The 12940-nt window shown below is 37.4% G+C and overlaps 1 protein-coding gene across 1 annotated transcript in view; it reads left to right on the forward strand.

Moving 5' to 3' along the window:
* The first annotated feature begins 302 nt into the window (after positions 1–302).
* The window catches only part of col5a1 (procollagen, type V, alpha 1), a 139941-nt gene continuing 127303 nt past the window's right edge, over positions 303–12940 (forward strand). The window contains 1 exon segment of the mRNA XM_052104139.1: positions 303–725. Within this exon segment, the coding sequence (XP_051960099.1) occupies positions 629–725 (97 nt within the window). The 5' untranslated portion in view covers positions 303–628.

The raw sequence follows: 12940 nt of genomic DNA on the forward strand, positions 1-12940 counted from the left end.
TCATTGTTTGTTAAACTATCCCTTTAACTGTATGTGCTTACATGCTCGGTCTTTGAGAAAAAGATAACAAATTATCAAAAAGAAAAAAAAGAAAGTCTGCAATGTGCTCAAAATTTGCGAATATAAAAAAGAAATAACGTTAAAAAAAATAAAAAAAACATACACCGTAAAGGTCCCTCCCTCTTATGGCACCAACCAATCAGAAGCCGCGCATTTTTGGCGCTCCCCTCTGATTGGCTTCCCGCCGTGTGATTGACAGCCCCAGTGAATGAAGGTTTTCCCCACATTGGCTCCGCGAAGTTTCAGTGACGGGGGCATCACTGCAGCTGGGAGAGAGAGAGAGGGAGAACCAGCGCTCTGAAGAAAAGGAAAGAACAGAAAGGAAAAAGACGGGAGAGAGGGTGCCCCATCCATCCATTTATCCATCTGTCCATCCAACTGAACTTTCCTGCAGGACTTTATGAAATTATGGCTGCATGAGTGGCTTCGTTCCCTCAGCTCCCGTCTCTCTCGTGCTTCCTTTCTCCGGGACTTTTGGGTCACTGGTTCTGTCCTGATATAACGCAGTTGACAAACATATCAGACTCTTTTATCGATCCACGCGTGGTGTGGACGGGCGCAGGTGGTCATGGATACACCTTTCAGATGGAAAGTAAAGCGGAGGTTTAAGGAGTTGCGGCTGTCGCTTCTCCTAATATTCTTTTTCACCTCCCAAGCCAGCGCAGGTAAGCGGCGATCATCTGTTCGTAAAACTATCACTCTGTATATTCTTATGGCCGCATTCGCGGGCCGCGGTCAAACCGGCGCTGCGGTTATTTTTTACGAATTAATTCCACGGTCTGTCCGGTGTCCCGGGACTGGAATGACCGGAGGAAGGCGACGAGGGGGGCCTAGAGGGGGATTTTCAACTACGGACGCCCCCGAAGTTCCATACGGGACTGTTAGTGACTATTGTTTTTAATATACCAAATCGAGGGGTAGCGTTAGACAAGCTGCGAATAACTGTATCCATTAAGTTTTAGGAGTTTCCCGCATGCAAAGCGAAATTAATCCATAGTTGCATGAGGTGGATATGATAAAATCATAGTAATGCACCATCTATTGTTGGAACCAATTGGCGCATATACTCAACAGTTATGCAAATGGTAAAAATAAAGGAAAGAATAGAAATATGCATTCCAGGTTTTTGGACCAATTGGATGTAGACAGTAAATCAAAGTAGCCTACTTCAGTAGTTTTTGCAGATGTTGCAAAGAACCTTCTTCACATAGGGTTCTTTTGAGAGATGCTACAGATAAGTGAATTGGTTTCTTGGTTCTTTGAAGCACAAAAACAAACAGACAACAAAGAACTAGAGATTCAAAAGTTCTTTGAGGGTTCTCCAATGGCATCAGGGCCACTTTTGCTTTTTATTAGTGGTCTGTGATCAATGCAGTGTGTGAAATGTGAGAACACTAGGCTTAACTTAGATAGTCTACATCAAGGATGGAATTGTAGACTTTTGAGATGTTTTATGTATTTTAGGTGCTCTTTTTAGGGGATCTGGCAGAAAGTCGTTTTTCTGCAGGAGGCGTGCTGAGCGGAGAACGTAATTGGAAAAATATGCAGGACAGAAGATGAGAAACACACGAGGAGAGAGAGAGAGAGAGAGAGAGAGAGAGAGAGAGAGAGAGAGAGAGAGAGAGAGGTTTATGTTCATTTTTCCATTGGCTCATAAAAGTGCACACATCAAACTAACTCTCCTCTCTCAAGTCCCATTTGTTCGGCAAATGAAAGATGTAAATAATACATAAATGTAAATAAATGCTAAACAAATGTCAATTCCTCTCTGTGAAATGTCTTGGCATTTGGTATATGGATTCTAATGAAGAACATCAGTGGGTCAGGGTGGAGGCGCAGCGTGTCTTATGAAGATCAGAGATGCTTGAGGTGAAACAAGTTCTTGCAAAGCAGTTATATATGAAAGGAATGTTCCAGAAAACTGTTGTACAGTTATTGGACAGTTATTTTAGCAAAGTTAATGCATTTATCAAATCATATACATTCCAAACTGATCAGCAGTTTTACATGTATTACAACCCCAGCGAGTTTATGCTTGCATCATGTATCCCCTTTTGCATGCAATCTATTAAATAAGCATTAATGCATTAAGCAAATAAAAGCCAACTTTATAAAGTTGATGTTTTGCACCGGTTGTTTGATGTGATTTTTCAGTTCCGTCATTACAAGACTTTAGTGTGAAGTTTATTAGTTGTGAACGTGAACCTGTGGTTTGTATAGTAATGACGAAGCCAGAGCAGACAGGATATGATATCTCATTTTCATCCTCCTCGTTTCTCCAGCCTGTCCCAGGGAGTACCCTTCTCTCTCTCTCTCTCTCTCTCTTTCTTTGCCCAGGCTGGAGTTAGGGCGAGAGAGAAGGGAAGGGGCGGGGTCTGGATATTCTGCTCTGCATGTGTGATTAGATTCATGTCTGGTCATGGCTTCTTGGCCGCTTATGACAGTGATTGAATTATTTAGCTGTTTTAATAAAAACAATAACTTTTGGTTCAAGAAGTTTTCAAGAACTTATCTAAAATATTCAATAAAGAGTTCATTTGGCAAAGAGAGTTAATGTCTTTTTGCAGATACACTCAAAATGGCAAAATAAATAAATAAATAAAAATAAAATAATACCTAAAGAGCTTTACAACCTTTTGTCATATAGGAGAACCTCTTAAGTTACATTTTCTCTGATGCTTGAAAAAACCTACAATGAACCTTTTTTTAATCTCCAAACAACCATATAGCCAACTCAAGAACATATACTTGAGGTACGCCGATATATCGGTTTTACAGATTAATCAGTGCCGATTGTTGCATGAAGTTGCTTTAAAGATAGTTGAACTTTCTGTTATCGGCAAAATAATCAATTTCATCATTGATAATATTCATTCATATTTATTTCCTCACTTCAATGCATATTTTGTTATTTTGATTAGATAAATCAACAAGTGTTCTAAATTGAAGCAAGAGCATGTTAAGAAAAATGCGCCTATATAGAAACATGCCCCGACAGCACATACATCGTGTCTCCCAACTTTCTTATGAATAATAATAAATAAAACCTCACCTGGTGATATGTAAAATCCTCAGTCTGGTCAATACAAGCTATAAAAGCTTAATCTGGTAAATACTTAAAAACAGAGCATTCTAACTAAGCAAATTCACCGTCATTTCTAAACAAGAGTCCCGAAATGAGTAAGTGAGGCTGATTTCGGAATTACATACTGCCATACTACTCTGTCATAGACACAAATGGTAGAAGTAGTAAGAGTAGTATGGGTAGTATGCCATCGCGAACTTAGCCTGTATTCCGTGTTTGTTTATAGTTAAAATTCCTTCATTTATTTGAACAATTGACAGAATCTGGAATTTTCTTCATTTTGGACTCTTGTAGGCTCTGTCTGTGCCCATTGTAGTATGGGAAGACTAAGAACATTTATTTACATTCTATAAACCAATTTTAAAAACTATCGACTGATTAATCCATTACAGGCCACCTTAGTTATCGGTATTGGCAAAATCCACTATCGGTCCATCTCTACCAAATACAGAGAAACATAGTTCTTGATTAAAAGAACCAGTGAAGAACCTTTATTGTTAAAGAGATATTCCGGGTTCAATACAAGTTATGCTCAATCAACAGCATTTGTAGCATAATGTAAATTAACTTTGACTTGACCATTGTTTAATAAAAAAATGATAAAATACACATCATTTCAAAAGCAAAGCCTCAAGATGTAAACATTATACACGTTAACATAATTTTAGTGGAATAAAATTGTTTACTAGCCTTATATGTGTACAATTATATCCAATACAGGGGTGGCTGTGGCTCAGGTGGTAGAGTGGGTCGGCTGCTAATTGCAGGGTTGGTGGTTCAATTCCCGGCCCACACGACTCCATGTGCCGAAGTGTCCTTGGGCAAGACACTGAACCCCAAATTGCTCCCAATGGCAGGCAACCACCTTGGTGTGTATGTGTGAATGTGTGAATTGGACACAGTGTAAAGTGCTTTGGTGACCTCTAAGTTTAAAAAAGGTGCTATATAAGTGCAGACCATTTACCAATACTGGGATTACAGGGTTTCTTTTCTAACTTTATACAAAGAAGGTTAGTAAGTGATTTTATCACACTAAAATCATGTTAGCAGATGCATTTAATGTTTACATCTTGTGGTTATACTTTTGAAACAGTGAGTATTTTAACGTTTTAGGACTAGCCCCATTTACTTACATTGTAAGTGCCTTTACTGTAACCACAATGTTTGCTTTTTGCAAAAAGGAATGAGTCAAAATTACTGTTGTGGAAATCAACATTATGCCATAAATGCTGTAAATTGAGCTTCTCTTGTACTAAACCCAGAATATTCCTTTAATATGTTGAGTAGTGAAGAGTTATATAGAGTATCTCATCAACAATCTCATTGAATTGATTGGAGTGATTCATTCCCACATCTTCCCACAAACTCAGAGTAAACCTCACAATAAAAATGTTAATTAGAGTCACATTGATTTAGTTATTTTGTTTAACAATAACTCAAATAGAATGCTGTGGGTTCTGTCCTAATACTGCTGTGTCACTATGTAGTGCACATCAATTCTGAACGCTCCTGGGGAAAAAAAGATGGTGGAATTGATTCGCTGCTGTGCTTGCACATTTTCAAGGAATTTACCAAGTCAGCTACTCTCAATGTTTCCAGAATGTGTCGTCTTACAATGATGTAATGCAGTCGGAGGGGCATAAGTGAATAAGACCTGGGCAGTGCATTGTGGGATACAGGCAGCACTGATTACAGCGGTGCAGTTGCGTCATTGTAGACAGAAGCTCATAAAGTATAATTGGCTGACGACTATGCACTTACACTTCCTGTGCAGGGTTATTGCGCTTTATTACTCACACTAAGGCTGTTTTATGAGTTTTTACAAACACTCTTTTGTGGACCAGCCTCGCTGATTCAGGCTCTTTGGTGTGCTGCACTTTTTGGAGTTAATGGATTCTTTTTAACAAATGGCATGTTGAAACGATTGCTTATGGCCCACGTGTTTTTCTCTGTTTTTGGTAACTCTTGTTGTTGTGTGCTGGACAGACCTAAACCCAACAGAGAAGCCAAACATTAACACTCTTGGAGCCTTTCAAAAAAGTTTCTCTTGTAATGAGAACACAGTGTGTTTTTGTCTAATTGCTCTGCATTCAAAGTTTGATTGCTGCACAAGATTGGTTTGCGATGGTTCTCTGGTGCGTTATTATTAAAGTATGCATTTTGTTTATGGTAATATTGTCCAAAAACCTTTGTGTGACGGAAGAAGATTGGTTTTGTGATGGTTCCCTGGTGTTGTATTTTTCAAGTATTTATTTTCAAGTCCATCCTGAATAAACTGCAGAAGTTCACATAGATACATTGTTCTTTGTTAGTTGGCTGATGAAGGCGTTTGCTGGCAATTAAATTAAGTCTATTGGTGTAGACCGTATGAGAGTTTCAAGAGTGTAGTCCATCAAAAGACTAAGGTGATGCAGGCAGAGAATAATGAGGTGCATCACAATTCAACCTGCAGGTCATTTTGGTGAGGTTCGGTGGGGTCCATCCTAAGTCCAAGGTTCGTGCAGTTGCATATGAAGTATCCCATGTCTTACAGTTGGAGTTGGCATCAGTTCATCCTCTGAAGTCAAAAGACTGGAGTGATATCTGGCTGGCACCGGCTGTAGTTTGTTGTCATCTCTCAGCGACACGTAGCAGTGGAGTCCGACACCAAGCAGGAAAGGAGCTGGATCTGGCTGGCTCTGGTAACCTTGGGATATGAATCCAGATGTTGACACATGGAAACAAAATAATTAATATTAGTGTAGATGCCATTCAATTTTATGCAGTTATAGATCATGATAGATGTTTCTGGTTCCGGCAGACCTAACTGAAGCGGCCTAATTGTGAGTTGAAGGATAAATGAGATGTATACATGGCTAAATAGATGATTCTTTAGTCTAGACTTAAACTGAATGAGTGTGTCTGCATCCTGAACATGTAAGTGAGACTATTCCATAGTTTTTGAGCCAAGTATAAAAATAATCTACCACCTTTTGCAGATTTTCATATTCTTTGAATAATTAGCAAGCCAGAATTTTATGAATGTGATGGTATATAGAGTGTCAGAAGGCCACTTAAGTACTGTGGAGCTAGACCATTCAAAGCTTTGTAATTACTTAACAGAATTTAAAAAATGAATACAAAATTTAACAGGTAGCCAATATAACGATGATAAAATGGGGCTAATATGATCATATTTCGTGGTTCTAGTCAGCAATCTGGCAGCTGCATTTTGAACCAATTGAAGTTTATTTATTGAACTTACTGGACAGCCTCCTAGTCTACACTATTATTACAATAATCTAGTCTTGAGGTCATGAACGCATGAATACATTTTTCGGCATCGTTAACAGAGAGTTTATTAAGCAATATTTGTCAGGTGGAAGAATGGTGTTCTACAAACATTGGAAATGTGATTTTCAAAGGACAGATTGGTATCAAATATAACACCTAAGTTCTTTGCTGGACATTCAATCTTTCATTTCATTGATACACTGCTAATTTAGAGAATTGTGAATTTTCGTTTGGTTTAGAAGAAATATAAAGTAGGGTATCGTCGGCATAACAGTATAAACTGATTCCTGACTATATCTTCCAGGGAAAGCATATATAAGGAGAAAAGCAGATGTCCTAAAACTGATCTTTGTGGCACTCCATACTTAACTTTTGTTTGATTTGACAATTCCTCATGTACACACACAAAGTGGTAGAGGTCTGATAAATAGGACCTAAACCATGCTAATGCAAGTCCACTAATATAAAAATAATTCTCCAGCCTATTCAAGAGAGTGTCCTGATCTATGGTGTCGAAGCACTAGAAGAGAAATGCAGCCGCGATCAGATGATAAGAGCAAGTCATTTGTATCTCAATAATAGTCTCTGTATTATAATGATAATGAGGTCTCTGTACTATGATTGGGCATAAATCCTGACTGAAATTGTTCACTGTGGCAGGGCGGAGGGCAGGGCCGGGTCGTGATTCTACACACCCGGTCCCTTATCAGGCTAATTAAGCCTCCGAGAGGGATAAAAGCCGACTGCGGAGGATGGTGCGGGAGAGAGAGATCGTTTATGGACATGTCCGTCGTGTGTGTGTTTGTCTTTTGTTTAAGTTTCTCATTAAAACTATTTATATCGACAAGCCGGTTCTCGCCTCCTCCTTTCCATTGAACGTCTTTACACTGGTACCGAAAACCTGGAAAGGAGGAGGCGAGAACCGGCATGACCCGGCCCCACCCTCCACACTGCCACTTTCACATATTCCATTTCTCTGTAGAAATGAACATAGCTGGTAGGACACTACCTTGTCTAGTATTTACGACATAAATGGTAGATTTGAAATTGGTCTGTAATTAGCCAATTCTTTAGGATCAAGCTGTGGCTTCTTAATAAGCGGTTTGAGAACTGCCATTTTAAAGATTCTTGGGACATGTCCTAAGGACAGCGAGGAGTTAATAATATTAAGAAGAGGTTCTGAGATTACTGGGAATACCTCTTTTGAGAGCTTGGTTGGTATTGTATCTAACATACATGTTTGTGGCTTTTGATTTTTTTATATGTTTTGTTAGCTCTTCATGACCTATGACAGCGAAGGATTGAAGTGGTGCTGTGACATTTTTATTTTTCAATTTTATTTCTGATTATTTAAATTTTATCAGTAAAGAAATTCAGTTGAAGTCATTGCTATTTTGCTGTGACGCAATATCTGGTTCAGTCGATGCTTTATTCAGTATTGTGGCTAAATTGGTTAGTAATAAACACTTAGGATTGTTGTGGCTATTTTCTACAAGTTTGCTAAAATATGCTGACCAGGCAGTGACACTATCCTTCCATGCACCGCAAAATGCTTCTAATTTTGTTTTCTTCCACTTGCGCTCCATTTTCCGAGCTGCTCTCTTAAGAGCATGAGTGTGATCATTGTACCATGGTGCAAGGCTTTTTCTTTAATTTCTTTAATCGAAGGTTAAAGGTTATTAAAGATTAAAAGTGCTAGAGAAGACTGTATTTTGCTTCTTTGCACAATGCAAGAAGTTTAGTTCTCTGGTGGTATTTTCCAATTCGGCATGTTTTGTTTTTTTTTTTTGCAAATATTGCCCACACACTTTTCCCCTAGGTTTGCGATGGATTGGGATTCATGAAAACACAATTTTGGAAGCAAAACATGTATAAAACCAATCTTACTGTACGTAAATTATTTCATTTAGTTCAATGCAACAATTTTCATAAGAATGGTTTTATGAACTATTTACACAGAAACTCATAATACTCATTAATACTCATTATCTGCATTCAGAAGATGTGTCAAGATTTGTTTAGGTGCTCATTTACATTTATTCATTCAGCAGACATTATTTTTATATAAGTGACTTACAAATGAGGGATGCAGCAAAGGCGATTCGTCCTAAGATGGCTATAACTTGAGAAGTGCTGAGTACATGTAGGGAGAATGGTGAGAGACTGGATTGAGAATAAAATTTTTTTTAGAAAGAAAGAAGACAGTTAGTGCATTAGTTGGATTGAGTCAAGTGCTCACGAAAGAGATGCGTCTTTAGATGTTTCTTGAAAAAAGTTAGAGAATCAGCTGCTCGGGTGGAGACTGGAACGTCGTTCCACCATCGAGCAATGGTGAAAGTGAAGTGAAGAAGCTAATGCTAGTCTAATAGTTACAATGTCAGCAGTTATGAATGTGTGGGTGTTACATAAGGCCAGCGCTCAGCCCTGTTCTTGCCATCAACATGTAGGAGGTCCAGCTCTTGGATCACAGAACACAAATGTTGTACATTTTGTACTACATTAGACAGCTCTATTCCTGTGGCCAACTGCAGAAATAAAGCACCCCCCCACCCACACACTCCTTTTGTTTGTGTGGTTTGGAGTTTATAGTGTGTGTTTCAGAATTGCATTGTTTTATGATTGAAAGCCATTTTATTTCTCCCTTCAATCTAAACCCACATTTGGGAGGGTGATCGTTCAGAAACCTTAAAGGGTTCTGTTCACACACTCTAAAAACCAAATATTGCGTCTTTCAGACATGAGGAACAAACCCTGACCGACATGTCTGTAGTGCTAAAACAGACATAAATTTCACTGTAGTTGCTCTAGTACTGCAGTATTATTTCTGCAGTATAGAATTGTTGCAGAATCTAGATTGTTTTGTGATGTCTGGTTTGCAAACGAATCATTCTTTTGAACTGGGTAATTTGAACGATTCAGTTGAATTAGTTGAAGTACTTAAACTGGTGAGTTAAATTGTGAGGTGAAAGCATAAATAATGCAACAACTGACATAAATTTGAACTTACAAATCGCTATTTAACTAAATATTGATTTCACTTTTCTAAAGGGTTACAGTATTTTAGCAAAACTTTAGTTTTTGTCTCTCTTTTGTTATTCCACATAAGAAAGAAAGGTTTTTAAACAACATGAGGGTGACTAAATAAATAAAGCATTATCATTTTAGAGTGTACTATGCTTTTAAGTCAGTGTTTCTCAAACTAGGGTCTGTGGAAAATTCCTGAATTGTGAACATTGTGTTGCAATGTTCTAATAAATATGTAATTAAAAAAAGCAATAAAAAAATTACTTGATCTAAAGCTATTGAATAGTTGAAAAATATGACATAACAGAACACGCTTGCTGCCGAACGGAAAAGAGCCTTTATGATGTAGGATCATGAGAACGTTTTATTTGACTTTTTTTACTTTTATTTGTAGAAAAGCAAAAAATGACAGTTAAAAACTTTGGTACTTTTATTCACCAAAGTGGCATTCAACTGATCACAAAGTATAGTCAGGACATTACTGATGTAAAAAACAACACCATCACTATTTGAAAAAAGTCACAAAAAAACAGCTTTCTCTAGAAACTCGTCAGTCAATCATTGTTTTGAGGAATGAAGGCTTTACAATGCTTGAAATTGCTAAAAAACTGAAGATTTCATACAAAGGTGTACACTACAGTCTTCAAAGACAATAGACAATTGACTCTAACAAGGACAGAAAGAGATGTGGAAGACCAGATGTACAACTAAACAAGAGGATAAGTACAACAGAGTCTCTAGTTTGAGAAATAGATGCCTCACATGTCCTCCGCTGACAGCTTCATTGAATTCTACCCGCTCAACACCAGTTTCATGTACAACAGTAAAGAGAAGACTCAGGTGTGCTGGACTTATCGGAAGAATTGCAAAGAAAAAGCCACTTTTGAAACATTAAAACAAAAAGAAAAGGTTAGAATGGGCAAAGAACACAGACATTGGACAACAGATAACTGGAAAAGAGTGTTATGGATCTTAACCCCATTGAGCTTTTGTGGGATCAGCTAGACTGTAAGGTGTGTGAGAAGTGACCGACAAGACAGTCACATCTATGGCAAGTGCTGCAGGAAGTGTGTGGTGAAATGTCACCTGAGTATCTGGACAAACTGACAGTATAAATACCAAGGATCTGCAAATTGCTGCACGTGGAGGATTTTTTGATGGGAACTCTTTTAAGTAGTTTAAGAAGTTCTGAACATTTGTTTAAAATTTTAAGAGTAATTTTTCACGTTATTAATGTCCTGACTAAATATTGTGATCAGCTGAATGCCACTTTGGTGAATAAAAGTACCAATTTCTTTCCATAAGAGCAAAATCTGTAAATTATTCCAAACTTCTGGCCGCCAGTGTATGTGTGTGTTATTTTTTCACGCATATCACTGATTAGCATGAATCTGTGAATTGCTTTTTGAACCTGCTCTTTGAAGTGAATTGTCCGAACGTAACGATTTTTTGCGCTAGTGAGAAAGGATGTTGAGAAGTTCAGGACTTGTTTGAAGGCAGCAAAAAAACAGGAAGCTAGGGAAAGTGTAAAAGCGAGAGAATGAGGGTAGAAGGGGGGTGAGTTATAGTAGCTAATGACAGCAGACCTACAGGAGATGAGGTCAGCAAAGCAGAGGTTAAAGGTGACATACTGTGGGTGGTAACCTTCAGATTATGACCACCCCAGAGGTTTTCAGTGCCCCTCCTCGAGACTTAGCGTCTGGAAAACACATCCCTTGGAGCAGAGAGAAAGATGAAATAAAAGTGGGATCCATTTTACAACATTTTGACTTGAAAAGTGACTTACTGGGATCAATCTTACACTCAAGAACTTGACTTGCATCACATACTATTATGCTATTATTTAAGTGTGCTATTAATTTTGAAGATTTTCCTGAGCCATATGGTTGCAAGAAACCCCTTTAGTTACAAAAACCATGCAATTATAATGAAAGGTTTTCTTAACATAGGGAGTTTGTTGCAGCTGGGCACAGAATATCATAGAGACTAGATCATAGAGGTGTGGGCTCTTCACCCAAGTAAACACCCTAGCAACCACTCAGAACACCATAGCAATTGAATAGCAACACCCTGTCAACCACCCATAACATCATAGTAACCACCTAGCAACTACTTAGAACACCCTAGAAATGCCCAAGCCAGCATCCAGAACATTCTAGCATTGTTGTGGAAGCTTTTGAGACTGTAGCTTCACAAGCTACAAGCGACTCATAATCTAAAGTAGTTAAACTACAGTCAAGCTGCTCTTTTAAAAAAGAAGTTAGCATCACAACAAGTTACTAACAAAAGTAGTTAACTACATTGAAACTATTTAAAGAGGAAAATATTTTAAAATATATAGCAATGATGATGGTGCAGATTATATTTTTTCATTGTGCGATCAAAAATTCTGATTGCAAGATTAAATCAAATAATCTGGTAGTAAACAATAAGGGTGTTAATATGAAATTTATCTTATACGTTTACCAAATCTAATCAAATACAACTGGAAAACATAGTTACTACAATATTACTATTGTAAAACAATGGTTTTTGCCAAAAATCAAAACATGGTTAGCCTGCAACAGTCATGGGTACTACAGTATTACAATAGAAAAACTATTGTTATTGCCAAATTATTGCCAAAAAATATGGCTACTACACTCTACAATATTACTATAGTAAAACCATAGTTAAAATATGGTATTTGTATAGTAAACCATAATAACCACAACATTATTAATTATTATTTTCTTTTTCCTGTATTATCACTTTGGTTTCACTATGAAACCAATGTAAGTAAAATATATCAGCTTTATTGTTTAATGTCACCCTATAACTACCAGGTTATTTCATTTAATCCTGCAATCAGAAATGTTGATCACACAATGAAATAATATCATCTGATTGGCATATATTTAAAAATATTTTCATGGTTAAAATATGTTCACTGAATTAAAAACATGGTAAATTTATTTTAAAGTTATTGTGAGGGAATGTGAACTATTGCGAGGAATACAAAACTATTGCTAGGTAATGCAAAACTATTGCTAGGTAATGCAAAACTATTGCTAGGTAATGCAAAACTATTGCGAGGTAATGCAAAACTATTGCTAGGTAATGCAAAACTATTGCGAGGTAATGCGAAACTATTGCGAGGTAATGCGAAACTATTGCGAGGTAATGCAAAACTATTGCTAGGTAATGCAAAACTATTGCTAGGTAATGCAAAACTATTGCTAGGTAATGCAAAACTATTGCTAGGTAATGCAAAACTATTGCTAGATAATGCAAAACTATTGCGAGGTAATGCAAAACTATTGCTAGGTAATGCAAAACTATTGCTAGGTAATGCAAAACTATTGCGAGGTAATGCAAAACTATTGCGAGATAATGCAAAACTATTGCTAGGTAATGCAAAACTATTGCTAGGTAATGCAAAACTATTGCGAGGTAATGCAAAACTATTGCTAGGTAATGCAAAACTATTGCGAGGTAATGCAAAACTATTGCTAGGTA

The sequence above is a fragment of the Xyrauchen texanus genome, chromosome 34 (assembly GCF_025860055.1).
Source record: "Xyrauchen texanus isolate HMW12.3.18 chromosome 34, RBS_HiC_50CHRs, whole genome shotgun sequence".
NCBI lineage: Eukaryota > Metazoa > Chordata > Actinopteri > Cypriniformes > Catostomidae > Xyrauchen > Xyrauchen texanus.